At 41.1% G+C, this 27439-nt stretch overlaps 1 protein-coding gene across 1 annotated transcript in view; it reads right to left on the bottom strand.

The window, feature by feature from the left end:
* The window catches only part of ARFGEF3 (ARFGEF family member 3), a 77635-nt gene that overhangs the window by 5684 nt on the left and 44512 nt on the right, over positions 1-27439 (bottom strand). Inside the window, exons 19-31 of the mRNA XM_083367118.1 lie at positions 23931-24245; positions 22171-22304; positions 19441-19583; positions 16394-16573; positions 14921-15068; positions 11467-11589; positions 10214-10311; positions 8878-9022; positions 6679-6807; positions 4552-4728; positions 2427-2541; positions 1597-1699; positions 818-949 (exon numbers count right to left, since the gene is read on the bottom strand). Coding sequence (XP_083223244.1) covers positions 818-949; positions 1597-1699; positions 2427-2541; positions 4552-4728; positions 6679-6807; positions 8878-9022; positions 10214-10311; positions 11467-11589; positions 14921-15068; positions 16394-16573; positions 19441-19583; positions 22171-22304; positions 23931-24245 — 1942 coding nt within the window. The remainder of the gene's footprint in view (positions 1-817; positions 950-1596; positions 1700-2426; positions 2542-4551; positions 4729-6678; positions 6808-8877; positions 9023-10213; positions 10312-11466; positions 11590-14920; positions 15069-16393; positions 16574-19440; positions 19584-22170; positions 22305-23930; positions 24246-27439) is intronic.

Below are 27439 nucleotides of genomic sequence, written 5' to 3'. Positions count from 1 at the left end.
CTTTAACATGGGTGATACTATCTCTTTTCACCTACATGTTGGGTTCAGATTATGAAATATGCTTCAGAAGAATCTCTCCAGTAACTGTGAGTTAATGTTTAGAGAATGCATGATGAATTAAAGTAATCTGAATGAAACCCTTTCCGTGGAGTTTATCTGTTTGTATCAAGCAAGAATAGCCCCCTTTGCTTGAAACAGAACAAAGTTCTTTTAATTGTTTTCATCTATCGGAACCATGACATTTGGACTATTTACTTAATTCATCTCAGGTAGAGGACTTCAGCAAGACTAGAGGAACTACCTTTGTGCAGAATATTCCCCAAACAATCTGTTGGATCAATGGCCTCAAGGCAGATCCTTTTCAATCTGCATTGCAAATGGAGTTATTCAATGGGCAAAACCTGTCCAGCTGAGTAACTGATATTTCCACCCCCAACACTCAATGAATTACATTTTTCATAAAGTTTCTTGATTTTTGCCTATTTAAACTTAATTCAACTTGGTGAGGGCATCAATGTCCAGGGATCATTCCCTTGAATCGGAAGGGCAACACACAAACTTAAAACATAAACAGATAAAGAAAATCGTATAGATATATGTCAGGGTAATTAACATTAGATAAGTGAAGTCAGTTATGTTACCAACATAACCCCCCCCCACCTTTATAGGCCAGATAGCATAAAATAAACTCAAGAGCATGGTTAAAATGTTCCGATTAATCTAGTCAAATCTAAGCATTGATTTTATCGGAAGTGTTAAGCCATCTTAAGAACGCATCAGTGCACAGACCAGTTAAGTATGGAACAAAGTTGTTTACTTGTTGGGCCATTGCCCTTATTCTCCAGTATTCAGCTTCGGCACTTGGGGAGAGAGAAGGAGCTGCCATTTTTACTTCACAGGCATCACCGCTCAGATTTTCAGAGCCACTGTGGAAATAGCCCAACAGATTCTACGGAGAGGCAAAATGTTATTGGTATAGTAAACTCTATCTTAAGCAACATACAAAGCTGAACAGCGTCTTTTCATATTATACTATTGTTAGTTGTACTTTCCATTTTTCCAGCATAAACCTGATAGCACAGTTAATTTTGACTCGCATTATAGACATTGGGTTGGTACATTTTGTAAGATGGTGCAACCAAGATTCACAAACTAAACATGGTTTGCTGCGCCATGCAACTAATGTTCACTAAAGTCCACTGTAAAGGAAAGTAACAGGTAGTTCTTGACTTACCACCATCATTAATCCTGGCAATTATAGTCATAATCATGACCATCGTTAAGGCAGGTCAACATGTAGAGTGGCCCAATTTTATAACCTTTTTTAAGGCAATTGTAACTGTGGCCTTTAAGTGAACCCATTGTTTGCTATGGGTCAGTTTTACTGGAAATTATAACAAAACACCAGTTTCTGGCAAAACCATTGTAAATGTGACCACAGAGTGCTGTAATCAGCTGTAAATGCTGGCCAGTTGCTGAGAGCCTAAAATGTTATCACATGACTGCAGGGGAAGCTGTTTTTTGATGTTGGAATTTTGAAACCGGGTCGTAAGTAGCTTTGTGGAGGGGGAATCCATCATAATATATAGGCTATACCTTCACTGGTTCAAGAGTAGTTGAAAAAGCATCCTCTAAGGCACAACATGCCAGACGCCACATTTCTTCAGTAAAAACAGGACCAGCTGTCACAAGTACATATCTGCAGAGAAGAAACAAGATGGTGTAAGTCACAGATAGTCATTTGGTATGATCTAATGACCACTGGAATCTGCTTGTACTCTTTCAACCTCTCCCCTCTTCACACCCTTAAAATCTCTTCCAGGAGTTCCCCAGCTCTTCCGAGCATTTGCAAGAAGATGTACACAGGCAAAAGGTAGTGGCCTTCTCCTACTAATTGTTGAATATTCAGTTATTAGAAGGCAACTACTGGATTCCAGTCATACATTTGACAATCAGATGACAGTCCTTATTGAACTGCCAGCTAGGTTAGAGAATTGTGAAGAGATGTATGTGCTATCAAAGTACTGAGTCTTTGTTTGCATTTGATTTTCATGTCTATGTCACCCAGGAGAGGTTCACAGCAATAATAATCATTTAGCCAGTGATAAATTTATCATGTACAATCAAGATGTTACGTAGGGGGAACATATCACAAAATGAAAGCAAAGAAGAAGAAGAAGAAGAAGAAGAAGAAGAAGAAGAAGAAGAAGAAGAAGAAGAAGAAGAAGAAGAAGAAGAAGAAGAAGAAGAAGAAGAAGAAGAAGAAGAAGAAGAAGAAGAGCAATACAATAACTTCCATTCTTTCTTGACCATGCATTTAGTGTTAATGTTCTGTTTGGACAGGAAACAAAGAGAATTTTTAGGTACTTGAAGAAGACAAAATATTTATTTACTTCACTCTCGGTTAAAAGAAAAATCTGTACTACCTGATGCAAGAGCACCCGACTCTAGAGATGGTCTCTGTGGTTTCCGCTACACAAGCTACAAGCAGCTTGAAAAGCTCTTTCAGCATTGTGTTGATCATGTTTTCATAGCCAACATCTAAAAAAAGAAGAAAAAACTGGAAGTTTTTAAGAAGAGACTGGACAGCCATTTGTCTGAAATAGTATAGGCTTTCCTGCCTGAGCAGGGGGTTGGACTAGATGACCTCCGAGGTCCCTTCCAACTTTACTATTATGATTAAGAAAAGTATTACTAGAAGAAAAGCCTTCCTTTACTCCCGGTGAGCTTAGAGAACAGCCATATTATTTTTTTGAAAATAGATGTGGGACTGCTCTGTTTCCTCCTAATCATTACCAAAGTTTGTAATTATAGCCAGCTTGGTCTAGTGCAGGGGTAGGCAACCTCGGCTCTTTTATGACTCATGGACTTCAAGTCCCAGAATTCCTGAGTCAGCATAGCTGACTCAGGAATTCTGGGACTTGAAGTCCATGAGTCATAAAAGAGCCGAGGTTGCCTACCCCTGGTCTAGTGGTTAAGGTACCAGGTTAGAAAGCAGGAGACCATGAGTTCAAATCCTGCCTTAGCCATGAAAGCCAGCTGGGTGACCTTGGGCCAGTTGCATTCTCTCTTAGCCCAACCCACCACATAGGGCTGTTTTTGTAGGGAAAATAGGAGGAAGAAACAGTATTGGGTATGTTCACTACCTTGCATTGCTGCATTTGTAGAAATAAAAAAATGAGGCATAAATAAGTAGATAAATAAATAAAAAATAAAAACAATTCTGGTCTCCTCACCCAGTACTATAATTCAAGTACTTACATTTTTGAGATTAACCAAGTGTGAGTAGGTACTGCCATATGTATTAAGAGTTTTCCTACTGATTAAATAACCCAATTATCATATATAAGAACAATTTGTGAACCATCCCAAATTTTGTTTTTGAGGGGAAAAAATGTTCTATTTTGGCAGAATGTTTTGTTTAATCTTGATAAAAACAACAACAACAACCAGTATTCCAAATAGAAGCATCTAAGGATGCTTGCATGCCTGGAATCTAAGTTCTACTATGCAGTTGCTGATAATACGACTGATGATATCATGTTGAGACTGTGCATAGTTTTGATACTTTGGGGGCCCACCAGATCCAATAAAGGGCCTTGGTGGAGCAGTGGGCTAATGCCTCCTTAAGTAACACCAGCTGCCTGCAATTAGTGCAGGTTCGAGTCCCACCAGGCTCAAGGTTGACTCAGCCTTCCATCCTTCCGAGGTAGGTAAAATGAGGACCAGATTGTTGGGGGCAATTAAGCTGACTTTGTAAAAATGCCGCTGGGGGGGGGAAGCCCTAATAAGCAGGCATATACATAGAATGAAGGCTATTGCTAAGCACATTTGATTTGTGCTTCTTAGATTGTAAGCCACCCTGAGTCTTTGGAGAAGGGTGGGATATAAATGGGATTAAAAAAATAAAAAATAATGTTCTAGGGATCCTTTCTGTGAAATAGTCTCATCTTGCAGGACCCAGCAGGACCCCTTCTCTGCCATCATGGTGCCCCTGCCCTACAGAGTAGGATGCCTCTGGAGACCCAGAGGGTTCTGACCTTGTTGTTGTATAAGACATTAAACACCTGCATTTTCTCTCAAGCGCTATGGCCAGGTAGTTAGAAGAGGTCACTGAAAGAGAGTTATTTGGTACCCCTGGTACACAGTATAGTAATTGATTTATTGTAATTGCTTTCATTGTTTTGAACGGCCCTTGTTTTTGTTTTATTATTGTTAGTAGACCAGAGTCTGCAGGGAACTGGATGGCCATATAAAACCTATGTGGGTGTGTAATACATAAGTAGGTTCCAACTATCTTTCGATTTCCATTTTTGGAACGTCAGTACAAACCAAAGAAATTTAGCTGAATTATTCCATTTGCTCCTCGCCTGCTGGAATAGAAAGCAGCAATAAATATGAAATATATGAAGAAACTAAACCAGTTTTACTTTAACATGGCCTCTTTCTCATTTCAGTGGCTAATCCACACGCTTTTGATTATGTTGCATGAATCTACAACAGTCGTATTTATTCGCCGCAAAGTTAACAAGTGAGATGTGCTTTACTCACCTGAATGTATGAAACTTTGAATGTGCTCCACCACTAATTCGCAGGAAAGGCCAATGGCATGTTTGAAATTAGCGGATGCCCCATCCCAGTAAGAATGATCACTGTGGCTGCGATGAAGCCAGAGAGACATTGTAGGGAGCAGGAGGTATACAACTGCATAAATACCAAATCCTGGGCCTAAAAGATGAAAAAGAGCAGTATAAAGAATCTCTTCCCCTTTCAAATATAAGCTTAGGTTAACTCATGATCTTACTCTTCTCTGCTATATCTCAAGAAAGCAGAGAAGAAGAGGAATTTTTGACTGACTAGGCTAGAGAGAGAGAAACTATGATTTTCCAGATATTGTTGAACTCTAATTCCCAACACTCTCAGCCAAGATGGACCACGGTAAGGTAGCAATACCAGTAGCAATACCAGACTTATCTACCGCTTCGTAGTGCTTAATATCCATCTCTAAGCGGTTTACAGAGTCAGCACATTGCCTCCAACAATCTAGGTCCTCATTTTACCGACCTCGGAAGGATGGAAGGCTGAGTCAACCTTGAGCAGGTGAGATGAGAACTGCCAAACTGCTGGCAGTCGCCAGTCAGCAGAAATAGACTGCAATACTGCATTCTAAGCATTGGGCCACCACAACTCTTCTGCTAAAGTTATACTAAAGTTGCTAAAGTTATGCTCCACAATATCTCAAGAACCACAGCTTGCCTATTGAGGACCAGCAAATTAAAAGCATGCAGGAAAGAGATGATGGAGCTATACTTTGCTGAGTAATACTAGCCATCTTCTTTACATTTCTTTTTTGTACCAGGAAGACAGACATACTTTTGTAAATCATCTAGAGCCTCTGGAAGGAAATGCTTTATAAATCTTTTAAAGTAGTGAATAAATAAAATTCACATATGATGTCTCTAAGCTTAATCTGACAAGTCAACTTTTATCTTATTTCTCTGAGATAAACATGTATTTTTTCTGAATATAGTCACCTTAAAGAAATATAGTCTGGAAAGAGTATTTTACTGACAACAGACTTGCAAATGATTTTATATAGCTTTATTTATGAATCTGTATCTCCTTTATAAGTTCCCTATAATTATACTAAAGGTTTTCCCTGTCTAGTTGCATTTGACTCTAGGGGATGGTGCTTATCTCCATTTCTTAGTTGAGGGAGCCAGCATTGTTTAAAGATATTTTGATGACTATATGCTAAGGTGCACGGAATGCTATTACTGTCCCACCAAAGTGGTACCTATTTATCTACTCGCATTTGCATGCTTTCAAACTGTTAGGTGGGCAGGAGCTGAGGCAAGTAATGCCCAGCTCACCCTGTTACACAGCGCTCAGGTCTCAAACATGGGCTGTCAGCTTTCCAGCTTACAAGCTCAGCACTTTTAACTGCTCAGCCATTGCGCCTTCTTGCTTATAATTAAATAACTTATATTGACCAGGAAAGACATCAAGCTGTGAGAAAATGGTAACTTTGGAGGGAGAGTACCAGAATTTTGGAGTTGTTTTCCCCCTATTTGAAAAGGTTTGCTCAATTTTAATTTAATGAATTAAGCCAATGGTTTAATTTGGGGAGGTAAAAGAAGTACAATATCATTTGATCCATAAACAGCTTTTACAGTATATTCCTATTTAAAACTACCAAGTATCATGCAAAATATAAATATACCAGCACCAACTAGTTTTAATAATATTATAAAACATGGAATACAATGGAAATGGCAAGACAATGGTGCCCTTGGGTGTGCTTTTCTTCTCAATTCCTGATCTTCCATTTTGTTTGTATCACAGCAGTTAGACTTAATTAACACAGCATGCTCTCAGGAAAATGCTTTGCAATTATATTTTCCCACAAAAAGCCTTTGAAATAGATTGGTCTGAGATAAAGTGATTGGCATCAAACCGTCTCTGGAAGCAGATGTGGAAATCAGTGGCATTGGTGGAGTGTACATATGTGTATGTCAAAATCTACAAAATGGAGGCGTGTTGTCATAATCTAAGCCACACTGCTTTGGGGGCAAGGCTTCCTTTGAGATGCTATGACTCGCAGATTTTGGCTCCTGTGGTGGAAATCAGATATGCTTTTAATTATTATTTTTTTTGTATTGAAACTCAGTTAATTACCTGGTGTTTTGGTAACATCTCTTAGCAGTTCAAAGAGCAAATCCAGAGTAGGAGGCTGGTGTTGCCGAGGACAATTAGATATGGCAGTTGTTAGCTCTTCTAGCAGAATGATCCAGACATTAATAAGGCCTAAGGAAACAAAATCTTACGTTAAAGGATATGGATAATATATGACAAGCTTCCTGTATTTTTTCCCAGATTCATACTTCTTTATTTCAATTATGTCTGTTTTTATTTTATTATAGCCTGCATGTAAGACTTGCTCAATTCTGTCTTCCTGGCTTCCAACAAAGGCTAATCAAATGCCAAATGCCAAGCTCGTCAGAAAAGAAATTCTCCATGTGAGCTTCTGCTATTGGAATTGGTTTTCTCTTATCCTTTTGCCCAAATTTAGCTGCCAAATCATCCACTGTTTTCATGCCATACACCACACTCAATGCACACACCCCTATTTTCTTCTACTCTGATATAACACAAAGGGGTAGCCTTTTAAAAACTAGAAACTCACTAATCAGTGAGTAACACAACCTGGTTTGAACCTTCCCCCAAAGTAAGATTATCCACTTTGTAAAAAGAAAAGGACAAATGGTTTGACCAACTTGAAAAACTACACATAGCATAGTTGTACCTCTGATATACACTGAGCCTAGTTCCATTCAGAAAGTAATTAGCACAACTCTGCTGCTTTTTCATACTATCTTTCCTCTGTTAACATATTTATTTTTCAGTGAGGGAAAAAAACCCCAATGATTCAAGTGATAGGAAAACAGAAGACTGTAACAAAAGGGGGACGACAGCAAGCCACTTTGATTATTGGTGTAAGTAGAAAGGTGAGCTAGAATAAATATAGAATCCAGATCCCTTGTAAAATAGGGTATATACAAAAAGCAAATCTAGGATATTGTCTACAAATGGCTCCAGCTGAGGACAGAGCCAAAAAGATATGTGCAAATCTCTGCTGAATCAAGGCATTATATTGTGATGTACATTGTACATACATTCAAATATAGCATCTTGTGAAATAATGATGCTTGCAGAAATAATGCTTGCTCTCTTTAAATCAATGATCTGTTTGTTTTCAGATGCATATCGTATTGTTACAGTCATGCAGAAATGAGGGAGAAAAACTGAGAAATTGGCAAATAATCAAATAGGCAATGAGTTTCCAATGGAAATTCCTTAGACAGCATTATAGTTTCTGTTGTGTAGTGGATTCTTGGGAAGCAGGAGGCGAGACGAGAGGGTTCAACAGGAACATTGCTTTATTGTAGTAACAGGAACACAGAACTGAGAACAGAGGCTTCTACGCAGCTACTTATACAGTTGGCCACTAAGTGGCGGCCAATAGGTTTAAAGGAACCTATTCCCACCCCAGAGCCAACCAATGATCATCCTGGAGACTGCATGTCTGGGCAGCCAGCGACCATTACACATACACCCTAATTAAGCCATGTCAAGCAGCATTCAAAGACACGTGAAAACAGTTTGAGTAAAAGGCCCAATACATTACAGTTTCTAAACCAGAGGTTATAGCAACTGCAGGCTTTACAGCATAGCAGGCCTTTTACAGTAGCTGAATTGCATTTCCCTATCTGGAACAGACGAGAGTTTGAATTTGGGAACAGAGTAGAAATCAGATTTGGAGAGGCTTTCTTTTCCCACAGTGACTAGACTTGCATTTTCACATTAAAGGCTGCAATATAATGGGGAAGAAATGTATGCAAGCAGATTTGCTCTGCATACTGCATGCGCCTAATCTGCTTCAGATGGAAATGAGGGGAATTATAATTAGACAGAACCCTGAAGGGCATATATTTCACTCCTCATGGCTACAGGAAATCTAAAGCACCTACAATACCTGATAAAAAGCACGTGCAGAAGATGACACTGACTCCTTAGCTCTGTGTTAACATTTTAGGCTCCTAAGGAAAAGTTGTCTGGACAATTAATATCAAAGAGAAATTTAAGCCTACATCTCTCTTCTTTTCTTTAAAAAAAACTTTAAAAACTTTTATGGTGCAGCTTTTCCATTCTAGCAAATTATCTCCATGACAAATGGAAATGATGTCAAGTTCTGATTTGAATCCTTATATATATTTTCAATCTATTTTGAAATCTATTTGTTGAACTTCATATAGCATAGCTAAGGAACCACGTTTTAGAAGTTCATTCTTCTTTAGATAAGCCATATTTGCTTACCTGTGTCATCATCAAACTCAGAAAGGACACATTCAATGCCATCCTCGCTGCTCGCAGATTGTTCCTGGATCCTTTGGGGTAAGTTAGCAAATTTCCCACTGAGAAAAATAGGCTTCAAGGGCATTTTGTAGATTTTGGCAAGTAGCTAAAAAAGGGAAGGACATGGTGTGATTGGTTTGGGATTTCCATTGGCATATCATGACATTAAGCTACGTATTTTAAAAAACACTCTGCTAATTTTTTTTTTGACAGTCTAGCTCACGGGTTGGCAACGCGTGGCTCTGGAGCCGCATGGAGCTCTTTCAGCCTTCTGCAGCTCCCAGCCATTTGCAGAGAAAGAGAGAGATAGGTACTTGCGCTTCCCTTCTGTAGCTCCCAGCCTGCAGAGAGAGAGAGACAGAGACAGGTACTTGGGCTTCCCTTCTCTCTCTCTCTCTCTCTCTCTCTCTCTCTCTCTCTCTCTCTGTGTGTGTGTGTGTGTGTAACTCACGCTCTTCTCTGAGAAGCTGACAAGCTTATTGGGCGGGGCTCCTGTATTTGCTGTGTCTCCACAGGAAACAGGAAGCAGCACAAAGCAGGGCAGGAGAGCCAGCCCAATAAGAATGTGTGTCAGCTTGTCCAGAACAGTGTGAAGCCAGCTTGCCAGGTGACCAGAAGATTGAAGAGAGGGAGAGAGAGAGAGAGAGAGGGAGGGAAAGAAAGGGAGGGAGGGAGGAGGAGAGAGAGAGGGAGAGACAGAGAGAAAACTCATGCACAGCAGCCTCTTTTTCTTTTTAATTAAACTCTTCAATCAAGTTTCCCCCCTTGGGTGTGCACGCGCACAAGTCTTGTGGCTCCCAGTGTCTTTTTTTCCTCTGGGAAACAGGTCCAAGTGTCTCTTTGAGTATTTAAGGTTGCCGAAAAGTAATTGAGCAATGATTAGGTGGCAGAGAAGAGAATGAGGCTAAATATGAGAATGGAAATGTAGCTCATTACAAAACTTTGAAACAATATTCTTCCATCTTCATTGTGATTTTAATTTCACTGACCCTTTTCTGACCATGCGCTTTCACCTGTTACTTGGAAATTTAACAGTAGATGCGACACAATAGAATTTAAGTTTTAAAACTCCTCTACAATGTGGCATTATAATAAAAAACAATAGGGGAAGCCACAAATCCTAACGCTATTTCAGCCTGGAACGTATCGCTTGAGATTTGAAATATGCAGCCCTCACCACCAAGCCAGGTCATTAATGCACATGAAAAGCTCAATGTGCGTAAGGGCTCTGATTAGGAACTAATTTAAGTGCCTTGATGGAATGACAACTGAAGCTGTATGGCTTCATTCTGCCCACCTGGGAACACTTCCTGAGATAGTCAAGAGCAGGAAGGCACAAATCTGTAGATGGGTATCCTGAAGTACAGTCACCAATATCCTTGCAGTCTGCTTCCCCTGGGAGGAGAGAAAGAAAAAAGGTGAGACATGATAGAATAGATTAAAAGACTACTGCTGTTATGAACGGTGTGTCAATCAAATCCAGAAAGGTTTACCCAGGCACAAAAATAAAATAGGGTTTCAAAGGATTAACAGGTGGGGAGAGACAGAAAACGTGTGTGTGAGCATACGCAGAAATTGTTGGCTCGATTCAGGGATCAAAATACAACACTAGAGGATCCATGTATCCTTAGCTTTTCCTCAGGGTTCAACTGCTGTCCTTACTCCAAGGATTGTTTTCCTGTGCCTCAATTCCGCTGAACCATCTGCTGCTACGGAAGAATTTATTTGTTTGTTTGTTTGTTTGCCACCCACCGGGCAGCAAAGAATAGAAGAGCCAGGAGACAAAATGGACCGGGAGGAGTTGAGATCTCCTGATCCTGCCTGGTGTTGTTATATGTAGGAACATAGTCCATTTTGATTGTAACCGATGATGAAATGCCCGAGTGTGCCCTCCTGTTACATTTTTATTTATGCAATAAAAGGCTTTCAAAGAAAATATGCTGGCTTTGTCTTGTTAATCTTCGGCAAGTGCAGTGGTGGGACTCAGCTGGTTCGCACCACTTCGGCAGAACTGGTAGCTAAAGTTTTGTTGCCCAGGCCCAGAATGGACTTCCGAAGCGGCATCCACACAGAGAACTGGTTGTTCACATATTTGAATCCCACCACTGAGCAAGTGTACCAATTGTCTGTACTCCCGGGTTTTAGAGTCTGGCCAATACCAAATTTAGAGCATTAGGAAAGCTGCATTAAACTCTTCCACACTTGTTAATGAATGCTAATTGAAGGCATAAAATGGGAACATAGCAACCTCCAGAAAACAATTCAAAAATGTTCCCCTGCATTCTTGGAAAGATATGGGGGTGGGGATGGATGGCTGCAGAACCTCATAAAAGTTCCATATGGGTCCTCTTCCATAAATCACAGAACTGGTACTTCCTCATTAAAAGAAAATCACAAATTGTTATAGTTTTAACTGCATTCAGAAGTAGTGCTTGGTGTTGGCTATCCTCCAGAACACACTGCTTGCCATCTGTTTCAAGAAACATGAATCCTCATACGACATACATTTTGCCCAATTTTTCTTAAAAAAAAACAACAAAAAACTTTTACCCAATCCTTTGACAAACTTCATAAGACATATGATGTAACTGGTGGCTGCATTTGCAAAGACTTGGATGTTGTCGGTATTTAGAAAAGCTTCAAAGACATCAAACACTGGAGCCTGACATTTTCCTAAGAGACAAAAGAAAATAGTTTGATGATAACAAAATGTTCTGTTTTCTAGAAACTGAACGGCTTCATAGCACATAATATGAAATTTTGGTGGTGGTGGTGGGGCTTATTTTGAAATACATCCATTGCATTTTAAAAATAAATCTCGAAGGAAAGTCTCAAGGAGGTGCAAAGATAGGAGTACTTAGGATTCCAGCACAGGGTGACATTTCCAATGTCAAATTAAACCAAGAGAGATTCAATAAACATATATGAGTCTATACTGAACAAAACATGAACTTTGGATTGTAACAGTAGTAGTTAGGGTGGTATTGCAAGATTTAATCACTGGAACCTTTATATGAAAAATTTCCAAGTCCAGGCTTGTAGAACCTTTGCTAATAACCACTGATAAAGAGGGGCTAATGGTCTAATTCAGCATTAAGCAGTTTGCCATAAGAGTATTCATTCAATAATAATAATAATAATAATAATAATAATAATAATAATAATAATAATAATAATAATAATAATAACAACAACAACAAACAACAACAAAAACAACAACAGCAACAACAACAACAACAACAACAATAATAATAATAATAATAATAATAATAATAATAATAATATATTTGGACTGAAAAAATTAATAATCAGCATTAGAAAGTACGAGTCTTTGTAACCTTCGGGCTACTGCCTTATGTTCACCTGTCTCTTTTGCAGCCAAGATAGGTAAAGGTAAAGGTAAAGGTTCCCCCGCACATGCGTGCTAGTCGTTTCCAACTCTAGGGACCGGTGCTCATCTCTGTTTCAAAGCCGAAGAGCCAGCGTTTGTCTGAGGACGTCTCCGTGGTCATGTGGCCGGCATGACTAGACGCTAAATGCGCATGGAACGCTGTTACCTTCCCACCGTAGTGGTCCCTATTTTTCTACTTGCATTTTTACGTGCTTTCGAACTGCTAGGTTGGCAGAAGCTGGGACAAGTAACAGGCGCTCACTCTGTTACGTGGCACTCGGGATTCGACCCGCCAAACTGCCGACCTTCTGATCGACAAGCTCAGCCCTACAATAGGGAGATGAGCTATAAATCAATTAAATAAAAATATTGCACATTTTTATCTCATTATGCAATTGCATAACTAATTGCATAGTTGCAAAATAATCATGGACCTCTACAGATTGATCTGTTCAGTGTGGAAGGAGATGAAGCTAGGAAAATGTCAAACCTGCCTCAATCAAGAATCTGACCAGGACTTTAACTGCTAGTTGAGTAACTGTTAATTATTCAATGCCTGGAGGCATGAATACTTTCAGATGGTTGCTAAGAACAGCACATTTTGTATCAGTTCAGTTTGCAAAGGCTGTTGGTAGTTTGGGCATTTTTTTTACTTTTGGTTTTTGGTAATATTTGAGCGGCATGGTGACCTAGTGGTGAAGATGCTTGCCTCCCACTTAGGTTGAGAGTTCAATCCTAGTTAGCAGCCGATGTTTCTCACCTAGGGCACAAAGGAAAAAAATAATAATCTGCTGCAACTCTGTGTGGCATCAGGAAGGGCATCCATCCAGTAAATGCTCAGATCCATCCTGTTGCCCTGAGTCTAACCTGATTTAAGGGATTGCAGGGTCAAAAAAAGGGAGTTAATTCTTACTGGAACAGCAATGTGGTTAGGCAGAAGAAAAGAAGAAATTTAAGTCTAGCCCAGGATCAACACACCCAAACTTTTAAAAAAAGAATAAGTAATCAATTAATAGGTTGTGTTATTTTAGTCTGGATTTGGGGAAACCTTAGCCTCATTCTTTAACGACAAGACTGAGTGGCTTTGCATAACGGCATCCCGGGTTATTCAGGATATTCCATCTCTCTCTATGGGGGGTGAACTATTACCCCCCGTAGATAGGGCTCACAACTTGGGAGTCCTCCTAGATTCACGGCTCACTCTGGAAGACCACATAGTAGCTGTGACTAGGGGGGCCTTCGCCCAGGTTCGCCTGGTGCGCCAGTTGCGGCCCTATCTAGACCGGGATGCCTTATGTACGGTCACTCACGCGCTCGTGACCTCTCGTCTGGACTACTGCAATGCTCTCTACATGGGGCTGCCCTTGAGGACCACTCGGAGGCTCCAACTGGTACAGAATGCAGCCACAAGAGTTGTGTTGGGAGTCTCCCGATACTCCCATGTTACACCTCTGCTTTGTGAGCTGCATTGGTTACCAGTTGTCTTCCGGGTGAGATTCAAGGTACTGGTAATGGTGTTTAAGGCCCTACATGGCATGGGTCCGGAGTACCTTAGGGAACACCTGCTGCCGGCATCACCTTCCCTCCGCCCTGTGCGTTCCCACAGAGAGGGCCTCCTCAGGGTGCCACCGATCAGAGAATGTCGATTGGTGGCCCCCAGGGGGAGGTCCTTCTCTGTGGGCGCCCCGGAGCTATGGAATCGGTTACCGGTTGAGCTCTGGATGGCGCCCGACCTTCGCTCCTTCCGTCGCGATCTAAAGACATTCTTATTTGAACAAGCCGGCCTGGCCTGATGGGGGATGGGTGGGGTTTTTTATTGTTATTTTAATATTTGTATTCACTGTTTTTAGTTGGGCATATGTTTAATTCCTTTTAACTTTTGTATTTTTGTATTTTTTATATATTTGCCCTGTTCACCGCCCTGAGTCCTCCGGGAGAAGGGTGGTATATAAATAAAATTAATAATAAAAATAATAATAATAATAAAAAGATATTCTCCCTGAGGTTCAATCTCAACTTTGGATGGATAGTTCTGTGGGTATCGCAGCGCTGATAGTGTAAGAATTCACTAATCTGATGACTTGCATCCTCTTGCTGATCAGCTGCAGTGAGCAATACATATGGCATTCCCTGTATGTAGCTAACATTTTGAGATCAGCACGAACTAAGCTAAACACAGATCAATTTCATACTGAAATTATGATGCAATGGGGAGTCAAACAGTGTTACGTGGAAATGGTTGCCATCCTTTACTGTTTGTAAAGATGCAGTTATTATATGGACTGTTTACGTGGCTTCATGTGTAGCTCCAAAAATCAAACACAAACGTAATAAAGAGTGACATTTCTTAAATCAGTACAATGTTATCCTTAAATCATTAGATTTTTTCCCCCTGAAATATGCTAAGAATTAAACCGATAAAAATTCAAGGCTGGTTTACCAAACAGAAATACAACTACATTTGATTGCTTTTAACATTTTGCAACAAACTTTTATATTGGCTTTAATTTGCCGGTTTAAGTCATTATTGTTGGCTATTTTGCGACTGTTTTTCGAAAATTAATTCATAAAGCGGGGGGGGGGGAGGGGAAGAGAGAATTAGGGAAATCTCACCCATCAAATATTCTCCAACAAGATACTCTTTGACTTCTGACTTGCTGCTGCTGCTGCGTACAGTTTCCAAAGCACTGAATAATGGTCTCCAACCTGATTGAATTCGAGCTGAGCAAACCTCCACCAGCTCTCCTATAGAGGTGACTACCTGGTATAATTGAAGCACCAAAGCATTACAAAGAGAACAACCAGCAAAAGGAAAATGCCACACTGGGTTTAGACTAAGCTGGGCTCAGAAAAGACTTCGCGGGGACCAAGCAAACAAGCTACAGATAGTCCTTGTCTAGCGACTACAATTGGGACCACCAACTTGGGTTATTAAGCGAAGCAGTTGCTAAGCGAAAAGTGTGACTGTGCTTGCGACTTCGACTCTGCTTTACAGATCTGTGAAGGTTATAAATAAGAGGATAGATCACAACGTAATTTTTCATCGCTGTCACAACGTAATTTTTCATCGCAGTCGCTAATAAAGATAACCTGTGGTTCAGGCTGACAAGGTCCACTAATTTCAGTGAATTTTTGCACATATAATGAAATCGGGGTTAGGTTATTTACCATGTGAATTCATACACTACAGTAGTGTAGAGAACAACACGGAAAAGTGTGAGAAATAAAAACATCAGAAATGAGTTGCGGAGCTTCTAAAAAACAAAAGCCCTTAGTTCTGGAATATTCTAAACATGGCACCTTATCTTCATGGATCTCATGTTTGTACATCAAAAAAAACCAGGATATAGATTGCTACTACCAACTTCTTTATCAGCTATATGTTTCTAATCATAGCACTGAAAATATCTGTCCTGTGGTAATGTAAACCAACATTACATCTGGGAAAATGGGTGGGATACAAGTTTAATAAATAAAATAAAATTTTATGTCGGGGTACCTCTACCCTGACACAACAGGTTAGTGCTTTCTGTTTCAGCTATTCAGAATAATGTGTTATAACATAATGCTGAACCTGTTAAGCAAACTCTTGTTATGCGACTCATTTTCTCCAGTCACATGGAAGTAAACGCTGGAAACCAGCAAAACTGTTACAAATTGTGGTTGGACGACTGCAAGACACTGGAGATGGCCATAAAGGTGAGCCAGTTGCCAAGAGTCTGAAATGTGATCATGTGACCCCACAGCTTGTGTGTGGCCATCATAATCTCAAAAGCAGGTTGTTAGTTCTGGGGAGGCCTGTGGTAACTTCAAACAGTCCATGACTACCTACATAAACAAATGCAAAACTGCATCCACTAGGCCAGGGATAGGCAACCTTGGCTCTTTTATGACTCATGGACTTCAACTCCCAGAATTCCTGAGCCAGCTGGCTCAGGAATTCTGGGAGTTGAAGTCCACGAGTCATAAAAGAGCCAAGGTTGCCTACCCCTGCACTAGGCATATAATGATTTTTAAAAAAATAATAATCAAAACTTTAAAAACCTGAGGACAGATCCTCTTTACTTAACCAAAAATCTAGCTTGCCTGGTCCTGAATGTCCTCATCACAAAGTTCAAGCTGCATGACGCGCTCAAAGGGACGGAAAAGGGCCTCGTTGAAGTGAAAATGAGGCGGTTCATTCCAGACGGTCAGAATCTCCGTTAGGATGTCATGGATAAAAGAAACAGCCTTCCGAGAAACATGTGTTTCTTTATGGCAGGCAGCCTGCAGGGAGAGAATTTGAAGCAAAATGTATAATATTTTTGCTAGTAACAGACAGAAAATATTTCGATCAAGAAAACTGAGGAAAACATAGACATTCTGATAGGAATCTAAGCTTGAGAAAGGCTGCCCTGCCTACAAACCAAAGCATTTAATGAATCGGTTATTTTTGTTTTGACTTTTTTATTCACCACTTATAATTTAACTGTCTTACATCAAGTTCAACTTGAGGGCAGAAGTATTTATGTTTAGAAAAAGTGATTGCACCAAATCACGGGCTCGAGACAGGGGTTCTTCCTCTGTCCTCGTCCTATTAGATCTCTTGGCGGCTTTTGATACCATCGACCATGGTATCCTACTGCGGCATCTCAGGGGGTTGGGAGTGGGAGGCACTGTTTTACAGTGGTTCTCCTCCTATCTCCTGGGCCGCTCGCAGTCGGTGTGGACGGGAGGGCAGAGATCCGCCCCGAGGCCTCTCGTTTGTGGAGCTCCTCAGGGGACGGTTCTCTCTCCCCTCCTGTTCAACATCTATATGAAGCCACTGGGCGAGATCATTCGTGGTTTTGGGGTGGGGTATCATCAGTATGCTGATGATACCCAACTTTTTTTCTCCACCCCGAACCAACCCAGTGATGCCCTCGCCGTGATGTCCTGTTGCCTGGAGGCGGTCCGGGTCTGGATGGGGAGAAACAGGTTTTGTCTCAATCCTGCCAAGATTGAGTGGCTGTGCATACCGGCATCTCAGGTTAACCAACCTATTCCAATGTTAACGATGGGGGGGTGGGGTGTTACCCCCCGTTGATAGGGCTCGCAACTTGGGCGTCCTCCTGGATTCACGGCTCAGTTTTGAAGATCACATAGGAGCCGTAACCAGAGGGGCTCTTTTGCCCAGGTTCGCCTGGTGCGCCAGTTGCGACCCTATCTGGACCGAGATGCCCTACACACAGTCACTCATGCGCTCGTGACTCCCGGTTAGACTACTGCAACGCTCTCTACATGGGGCTGCCCTTGAGGACCACTTGGAGGCTTCAGCTGGTGCAGAATGCAGCTGCGCGAGTTGTGATGGGGGTTTCCCAATACTCCCATGTAACACCTCTACTCCGCGAACTGCATTGGCTTCCGGTTGCCCTCCGGGTGAGATTCAAGGTGCTGGTGATGACCTATAAAGCCCTAAATGGCTTGGGTCTGGGATATTTGAGGGAACACCTGCTGCCGGCATCAAGTTCCCTTCGTCCTATGCGCTCCGACAGGGAGGGCCTTCTCAGGGTGCCACCGGTAAAAGACTGCCGGCGGATAACACCAAGGGGGAGGGCCTTCTCTGTGGGAGCGCCTGCCCTTTGGAACCAGCTGCCCGTGGAGTTTAGGACTGCCCCTGACCTTCGCTCATTTCGCCGGGACCTGAAGACCTGGCTCTTTGAGCTTTCCGGCCCAGGCTGAGAGTTTTAATTGGAGTTTTTATATTTTTACTTCAGGGACTGAATTTAATCATTTTTAATCGTTTTTTAATTTTTGTATTGATGTTTTAAACACCTTGTAAACTGCCCTGAGTCCTACGGGAAAAGGGCGGTATATAAATCTAATAAAATCAAATCAAAAATCAAATATGGGATACTATAGCTGAACTGATAATTAAACACAAAAATAGGCAAGTAAAATAGTGTCATTAAAAGAAACACCAAAAAGCCAATTATATAAGAATATGGAAAATGACAGCAGTACAGATTATCTCACATGGTTTCCTCAGGACCTGTTGTCTTAGAACTTCTAACTTCCCCCATTCCCCATTCCCTCTGCATCCTCTTCCATTTTGTGGATGCAGAATCTACAGGCCAATATATCTGGAAGGCACCAAGTTAGAGAAATATCCCCTAGAGCAGGGGTGTGGAACTATGGCCCCTTTATGGCTGGCTTGGGAATTCTGGGAGTTGAAGTCCACAGGTCATAAAGGGATCATAGATCCACACCCCTGTCCTAGAGCATTATCTTTCTTGCATAACTTCATTTACCTTCACAGATCTTTTTATGTCCCTTCACTAGATGCTCTGAAGATAGATACCCCGATCTACATCTGGAATACTACAATTTGCTTTACATGGGACTAGGTCATTTGGAAACCTCAACTAATGCAAAGTATGTTTGCTTATATGCTTACTGTACAACCATGGTATCACAATCACATAATGCTGCTGAAATAGGTGTTGTATTGGGTGCTGGTTGGTTCCCAAGTGCAATTTAGGATGCTGGTTATTACTTAGAAAGCCCTGTAACTTTTGGGAAGTGGGTATCTTAGACATCCACCTGATCTAGGTAAATCGAGGGCACCTGGTAGTTCTTTTTAATCAGGAAGCCAAATGGAAGAGAATTTGGGCACAGATGTTCTTAGAGGCTGCTTCCTTCCTTCCTTTGGAACAACTTAAATGTGAAGGCAAGATGGCTCCCCTCTTATGGCCTTACAGAGAATAGTTAAAATAGGTCTATTCCAGAAGGCCTCTGGTTATAAAACAGATCGAGACAAAATAGCTCCATTAATGTTTCTTATTTTTTTTATGTAAGTATCTTGTTCCTTGTACAGCATTGTATTTTGATTTAATATACTTCTTAGAATAGGGTTGTCCAGGCTTGGCAACTTTTAAGACTTGTGGACTTCAACTTCCAGAATTCCCAAGGCAGCCATGGAAATTCTGGAAGTTGAAGTCCACAAGTCTTAAAAGTTGCCAAGGTTGGGCACTCCCATCTTAAAATCTCTGAAACGAGGCAGTTTTTCATTCTTCTAAATAAAATAAAATAAAAATATTCGGCTGCCAATTGCAATAGTATAAATTCTACAATCCCCCCCCTTCTTTCCTCTTCCTATCCCCAATTTCACTCACTTCCACTAAGTGAGAAGCCACTAGGTGCCAACAGCGCATAAGATGGAGCAAAGGCCGGCTTCTACTCCTCACAATTCGGAGCATGGCTCCTCCTAGACGGAACAAGTGAAGGGCACTTCTTTCTTGAGTTGACTTTATTTCTCCTACAAGTTAAGAATGAGTAGAATATCTGGTAATACGAATTAAAGATTAAAATAATGCAATAGATACACACACATCCCGCTTCTTCACTGTTCCCTGTTATTAGTTCAGTTATTATATTTACAGCTTGAAACTATCCCTTCAAAATCACGTTTGCCCCAGTGTGACTTACAGTACAATAAAATACAAAAAAATGCAATCCTAAAAATTACTAAAATACACAATAAAACACAGTAATCAAGTAATTAAAGTATATATCACACTAAAAAATAAAAACGGTGGGCAAAATAATTAAAAGGTTATTAAGCACCATGTATGTTTAAAATTAGCTAACTGACCGATTAAAATACCTGAGGGAATAAAAAAATATTTTCAGGTGTCAAAAAGACAATAAAGTCAGTGCCTCATTAGGCCATTCTAGGACGCTATAGAATGGAAACAAGGGTTCAGGGAAGCTACCATTGAAAAATCCTGTTCACAAGTATCCATTTCCTGCACCGTTTCTTTTTATTCAGTGAAGATAAATGTCTATGGATATTCTCCATCATCCAAGTCATGGCTGTTCCAAAGGCGCTTTTTCAAGAGGCAACTGGACTTTGTTTTTCTTTGAAGATGGTTCTCTTCACATCTAAGAAGCTTCTTCAGCTCTGACTGGATGGCGGGGCTCCACACCCATTTTCTTTACACCCATTTGAACTACTCAGATGACCCTGAGGACACAGACAAACCTCCAGGTGGCCTCAATGACTCTCTAAAAGAATGCAAAGGGCCAGCTGTCTGCACAGAATATAAATCCTTCCCTTTAGATAACATAATCTTTATTGCCATTTTTACTGTGGACACAATGGCTGTGCTTGAGTGCTGGGACCAGTAGTGCCTTTTATTCAGAGAAATTGGAATAAGAATACAGAAAGGCAATAGAGTTGCTCAAAGATCTATGGGGATAATTTATTTTAAGAAAAGATGGCTAAGAGAAATTTGTTTTAGATCTTGCTTTTATTATTTTTTAAATAAATAACCCAATGTGGCAAACATACCTAATATGCCTTACTCTTCCTATTTATCCCAAAACAACAACCACTTTGTGATGTGAGTTGGGCTAAGAGACGGAAGCGGCTGATCCAGTGTCACCCAGCTGTTTTTTCATGACTAAGATAAGATTAGATAATCTTTATTGTCATTTTTTACTGTGGGCACAATGGCACACATCAAAAATGAAATTTAGTTGCCCGCTCTCAAAGTGAGACACATATATGACACCCCCCCAAAACATACTACATACAACATATGTATAGACTCACACCCCTACATATACATAACAATAAAATATTAAATACTGTCCAACTTGAATATATAATGGAAGGAGGAAGCCTGAGAGTTCACAAGGTTAATGCTATATGGAATGAAACTGGCTGAATCTGGATGTTCTGCTACGGATACCACGGAGCCTCCTCCCAGAAGGTAACAAGGAAAACAGGTTGTGAAGAGGATGAGTAGTGTCCCAGATAATCTTAAGGACCCTGTTCAGACAACGGTTCTGTGCTATGTCCTGGATGGGAGGGGGGGAACTGCCAACGATCTTTTCGGCTATCCTCACCACTCTGCACCGCCTTCCTATCTGACCATTTAGTCAGAGCTGAAGAAGCTTCTTGGATGAGAGGTGAGACGTTTTCAAAGAAAAACAAGGAAGTCCAGTTGCCTCTTGAAAAAGCACCTTTGGGTCATGAAGATAACTTTTTTGAGAAAAGACAATGTGATTATAGGAAATTTCAAAACTGGGATAAAAAGCTAATTAAACCAATATTAACGGTGAAATACATGGCTTATTTAGAAAGAATGAATGGTGGATGGCAATATAACGCTTTTGTGGAACATCTAAAACCTCCTACTAGTAGTTTTAACAAGGCAGGTTAAAGAGATATTGACCTCTTTTTTAAAAAAATCCCATTTATATCCCGCCCTTCTCCGAAGACTCAGGGTGGCTTACAATCTAAGAAGCACAAATCAATGTGCTTAGCAGTAGCCTTCATTCTATGTATATGCCTGCTTATTAGGGCTTTCGCCCCCCCCCCCAAGCGGTATTTTTACAAAGTCAGCTTATTGCCCCCAACAATCTGGGTCATTTTACCTACCTCGGAAGGATGGAAGGCTAAGTCAACCTTGAGCCTGGTGGGACTTGAACCTGCACTAATTGCAGGCAGCTGGTGTTACTTAAGGAGGCATTAGCCCACTGTTCCACCAAGGCTTTTCAAAATCAAACGTGAGGACTAACCTCAGCTTTGAAGAAATAACATCTCACTGCTTGGGAGGTGATGCAGAAGTCACTGCCCTATAAAAACCAAGCCACAGCAAGTATAGGCAGCCTCTTTTGCAAGATCTTAATAATCAAAGACAGCTGACTCTTCAGAAATATGGGTTCCAGACTGATGAAAACGTTGAAGTCTAAGACCAGCTTCTTAATCTGAATCCCCACAACAACTAGCGCCTGTTCAGATCTTTCAGCATTAACACTCTGAGCATGTATTGTTAGCAGCTTTGCATCCATAATTAGAATCCAAAAGAAGTTTATGATATGTTTCAGAAGCATACCTGGCATGGCCAAAGAGTAATCGAGCGTGTCTGTGACTGACTGGAAGAGTTGGGACTGGGAGGCCTTTTTTAGCTGGTGCAGGAAACCTCCCAAAGCCATCAGATTCAGTTTGTCAACAGCATCTTCAAAAAGCCTTCATGGCAAGAAAGAGGCAGAAGATATCATTCCTTATCAAATCTTCACTGCACCTTTTCATATAAGCAGCTAAACAGACCGGAGTCACTACACTCTTTCTCTCCTCTGTGGGCAAGAGTTTAGCATGCAGACATAGCAGTAAGAAATGCAAAACAGTGACAGTTCAGTCAACAAGGAATGGGGTATTTCTGAATCCTAACATAACCAGCAAGGACTAATTTGATTTTGTTGACGTAACTTGACTTTTGATCAGTTCGATAACCAACAAAACAGGGGGGAAAATTGAGAATATATTAAACACAGAAATAGTACAGTCAAATATGGAAAAAAATCTATATGAAAATCCTGATTTATGGGAGATTTATGGTAGAAATGTGTGTGTATGTATGTATGTGTATATGTATGTATGTATACATACATACATATACATACATACATATGTGTATGTATGTATGTATACACACACACACACACACATTTCTACCATAAATATATATCAAAAGAATATAATTTCTGGAAAGTAGCTTAAACACATTATATAGAAAAGACGCTTGAGAAAACTGGCAACTTTTTGTCATAAAAATCACAAAGCACATTAAATTAGTATGCAGCATGCTGAGAATGAGCCACAATGAGCTCATTGTGTGTTTCCTCTTTTCTGTTTTCTTACGCAGCTAGGAGGCAGAGCTTGAACCTGTTACTTTCTTTTTTTGAAAGTTTACTATGTTATTTGACAATATCATAATTAGATTCAAGCAAGCCAACTTTTAACCACAATAATCAAGCAAGCAGGATAACCCTCTTCCTCTTCATAGTTTCTTATGACATGTTACATTGTTATTTTTGACAGTTTGCATCTGAATTTCACAGAACAATTTTCTTGGCCTCTTGGAGCTACAAAAATGGAACGTGTGTGTGGGTGGGTAGGCATATGTAGATTACTGTAGTTGACTAGAAGTTATGGACTCCTCTGCTTTTCATGTATCTGTTACATTATGTTCATGCCTAGGAATTTCAGAACGGAAAGATACTGAATAAGAGCAATGACCTAAGAATTGTCTGTCTGTCTCTATCTCTGTCTGTCTGTCTGTCTGCCTGCCTGCCTGCCTACACACACACACACACACACACACACACACACACACACACACACACACACACACGTATAAGGGAATGTTGACATTTACACTCATGTGAGATGGGTAGCCATATAAATATGACAGACAGATTATATATATATATATACATATATGTGTGTGTGTGTGTGTGTGTGTAATCTGTCATATTTGTGTGGCTCTGTCTGTCTGTCTATATATCTATCTATCTATCTATCTATCTATCTATCTATCTATCTATCTATCATCAGTCTGTCATATTTGTGTGGCTCTGTCTGTCTGTCATATTTATATGGCTACTCATCTCACATGAATGTAAATTTCAACATTCCCTTATACATACAGTATCTTAAAACAGTGGCTACACACACACACACACACACACACACACAGACACACCTAATTCTGGACATTTATTAAACTGACCCAGGTTGTGAAAATGGCAGCATTTCCCCACTGTTGGATATTAAATAAATCCAAAACTTCATCCATTATGCTGTTGCTAATACCTGTCAGCTTGATTAGAGAGGGTGAGAATAGCCTTGGCAGCACTGCTCCCAGTCATCAAGCCACCTCCACGAAAATCAAAAGCTCTTCCTTTACTGCCTTCTTTGATAAGATCTTGAATGGATACTGGTTGGATGACAGGATTGTTCCTCAGGGCTGCCTCTTGCTCCAGAATCAGTTCCTGGGGAGAGTCTGTAGCCTGAACTTCACCCTGAAGGGCCACTGCCCCCTGTTGGGCTTGGGTGATAGTTACAGGTGGCTGAGAAGCGCCATCACTGAAATGGACATGTTCCAGAGTGCTGATGTATTCACATACTCTAAAAATAAAAAATAGGAAAGTGAACCATGGCATGGATGGTTCTGGTAGTTTATTCACAGCAAATCTCATTGGTTATATCAATTATTTCAAGAACACCAACAACCAAGTTATAAATGGGGATGCCACTGTGGGGACCGATTCAACAGCAATGAGTAAATCTGTAAACACAAGAAGTATATATGCTAATTGAAAACTAAAATGATACTTGAGCTACAATCAGTACATCTTCATTAATAATACTCAGCTAGTCACAGCAGCTTTAGCCAGATGGTTAAATCAACAGAATTAAACCAAATTTAACTAGGCTGATGAATTTTTACACTTAAAACTCATTTGCGTTAAGAATGTTTTACCTGGAGAGAAAGAGAGAAATATCTACCCAGTTAGATAAATAGAAATAAATGTCAAATAAGGGGGAACCTCTTAATAATCTTTCAAGAATCAACTTTGGATAATTTTGTATGGACAAATATCAAATATTGTATAAGATGTGTGAAGGATAATAATGGACAATATATCAAATACTGTATAAAATTTGTGATGGATAATAATTATTAAGCCTACTCTGGTTAAAAGAAAATGTTAATGAATCCTAAAGTGCAACTTTAAAGTTGAGGCCTATTGGTTTTCATTTTGAATTCTTGAAAGGCAAAGCAAATAAGAGCAATGCAAATAGAAGCAAGGGCAAATCAGAGTTCACATATTAAACTTGTCAGTGGAAAGTGCAGAAGCCAAATAAAGATGAGAAATTTTCCTACTCTTCACCTGCCTAGTTTTCTTTGATTTTACTACGTTCGCTGTCTGGGAAAACGCACGTTCTTAGTTCATGTTTCCTTGTCCAAAAACTCTTTCTACCCAAATATTCCAGCTGTCATGTAGCAGAATGATCAAGAATTGTCAACACTTTGGGGGGAAATATAAACCATGGGATTTTGAAAATTAAGGTCATCTAACTGATGAGATACACAAACACACACACACACACACAAATAGGTTGGTCATAGATAACTTGAGAGAGAGTCTCATGAAAAAAGAGGAAGGGGTCATTGTACTGGGCTTGCCTTTAGCTCAGAGGTCAATAGTTTCTGCCCGGACTGTCACAATGTTAGCAAAAAAAAGGAGAGAGTTTGATAGTGGAGGGGTGGTCAATTAATTTGCCCAAGGGGGGGGTCACATGAGAAACTGGGGCTGATGTGAAGGGCTGTAAAATGCCCAGGTCTAAGCTAGTGAATGATATAGCATTAAGGCTTCTGAGGTGATGAACACAAATCACATTCACCCCCTCCTCCTCTTCTGTTCCAGAGCTAGCAGGAACCTATGCTGCCCTAAATATTACTGCATCCAGTAATATTACTACTGGAATACATACAGCTTTAAAGATGCAATATTCTGAGGCCCATGACTGATGGTCTCTCTCAGCTGAAATTCTAGTCCTATCCAACATCATTCACCACATGAAAAACCTCCTCCAACTGGCATGTATAACGCCTTGGTTACTCCGCATATTGCATTTCCCCCCTTTTTTGCTGTCCCTTTTTTTATCATGTAGTGATTGACTTAAAACAAAAACAAAACTCCTTAAAACTATAGAACACTGTCTCACTTGTTGAGCACCAGATGACAGCAAAGATCATTGAGTTTATGTATATTGTAGCTACCATCTGGTGGTCATCTGGGTATGTGCAGGTTTAAGGACTGGAATTAGACAAAGGGGTTTAGCTCTGGGGATTGGCATGGGATGGCTAAAGTACCTGAAGAACTCTTAAAACCTTTATGTCAGATGAGAATCAGGGTTCCTGGGAGCAACAGCTATAGGAAAGGGAATTCAGAAACCGCAATTATGTAAAGTCTGCAAATTCTGAAGTAGAGCAAAATATGGAAGCACAATATTGAATTCCTGATTAATTATTATAAAACCTTCCATTGAGCTCTATTTTTTTATAAAGGGACGGATAATATTTTGTGTTTTTTTAAGGGAGTTGGAATAATTACACCAAAGCAGCTGGTAATAACTTAAGCAATCTGCAAGGTGTCAAGCAATCTCCAAGCGGTGAGACGCTCCGACCCTCTGCCTTCGACCCAAGGCTCTGGGAGTGGGGATGTGCAGCCACCTGAGCTCCGACTGGTGTACCTAAATGCCAGGTCCGTTGTTAATAAGGCTCCCCTCGTCCGGGATTTAGTCGAGGGTGAGCAAGCGGACCTGGCTTGCATTACGGAAACCTGGTTGGGCCCAGAGGGTGGTATCCCCCTGGTGGATCTCTGCCCACCAGGCTTCCGGGTGCTACACCGGCCTCGGACTCAGGGTAGGGGTGGGGGAGTGGCTGTAGTTATGAGGGAGACCTTATGTCCGCAGGAGGCCACCGTTCCTCAGATAGTCGGGTGTGAATCTCTCTTATTGAGGTTTGGTCCTAGGGCGCAGTTGGGCTTGCTGCTCGCGTACCTTTCGCCTAGTCGCGTAGCAGCAGCCCTGCCTGAGCTTCTCGATATCCTCTCAGGGCTGGTGATTGAGTTTCCTAAACTAATGGTTTTGGGAGACTTCAATCTACCATCCCTGGGAGGAGTATCTGAGTTAGCTCGGGAGTTCATGGCTTCCATGACGGCCATGGACCTGACGCAGGTAATTCATGGACCAACCCATGAGGGAGGCCACACCCTTGACTTGGTTTTCTTATCTGGTCGGTGGTTAGATGATCTTGGTGGGGGCTCCCCAATTGTTATGCCCCTGTCATGGACCGACCATCATCTCCTGCGGCTGGTCTTCCGTTTTGCCACCCCCCACCGTGGGGTTGTTGAGCCAACTAGATGGTTCCGCCCCAGGCGCTTAATGGACCCTGAGAGGTTTCAGGCAGCGCTGGGGGCCCCACCTGCCTCCCCAGCTCACAGCTCGGCGGATGCCTTAGTGGAGGCCTGGGAAAGGACGGCCACGGAGGCACTTGACCGAGTTGTACCCTTGCGGCCCCTGACCCGGCGCAGATCCCAATGGGCTCCATGGTTTTCCGCGGAGCTCTGGGAGATGAAGCGTCGGAGACGGGGCCTAGAGAGCGTTTGGAGGTCCACCCGATCTGAATCCGACCGATTGCAACTAAGAACCCATATTAGGTCTTATCTCGCTGCGATGAGGGTAGCGAGATCTAATTATTTCGCTGCCCTCATCGCGTCCGCAGATAATCGCCCGGCCGCCCTGTTTAGGGT

Source organism: Vipera ursinii (assembly GCF_947247035.1).
Source record: "Vipera ursinii genome assembly, chromosome: 1".
Taxonomy (NCBI): Eukaryota; Metazoa; Chordata; class Lepidosauria; order Squamata; family Viperidae; genus Vipera; species Vipera ursinii.
The sequence above is the reverse complement of the archived record's forward strand: the minus strand, read 5'-3'. Positions and strand labels throughout refer to the sequence as shown.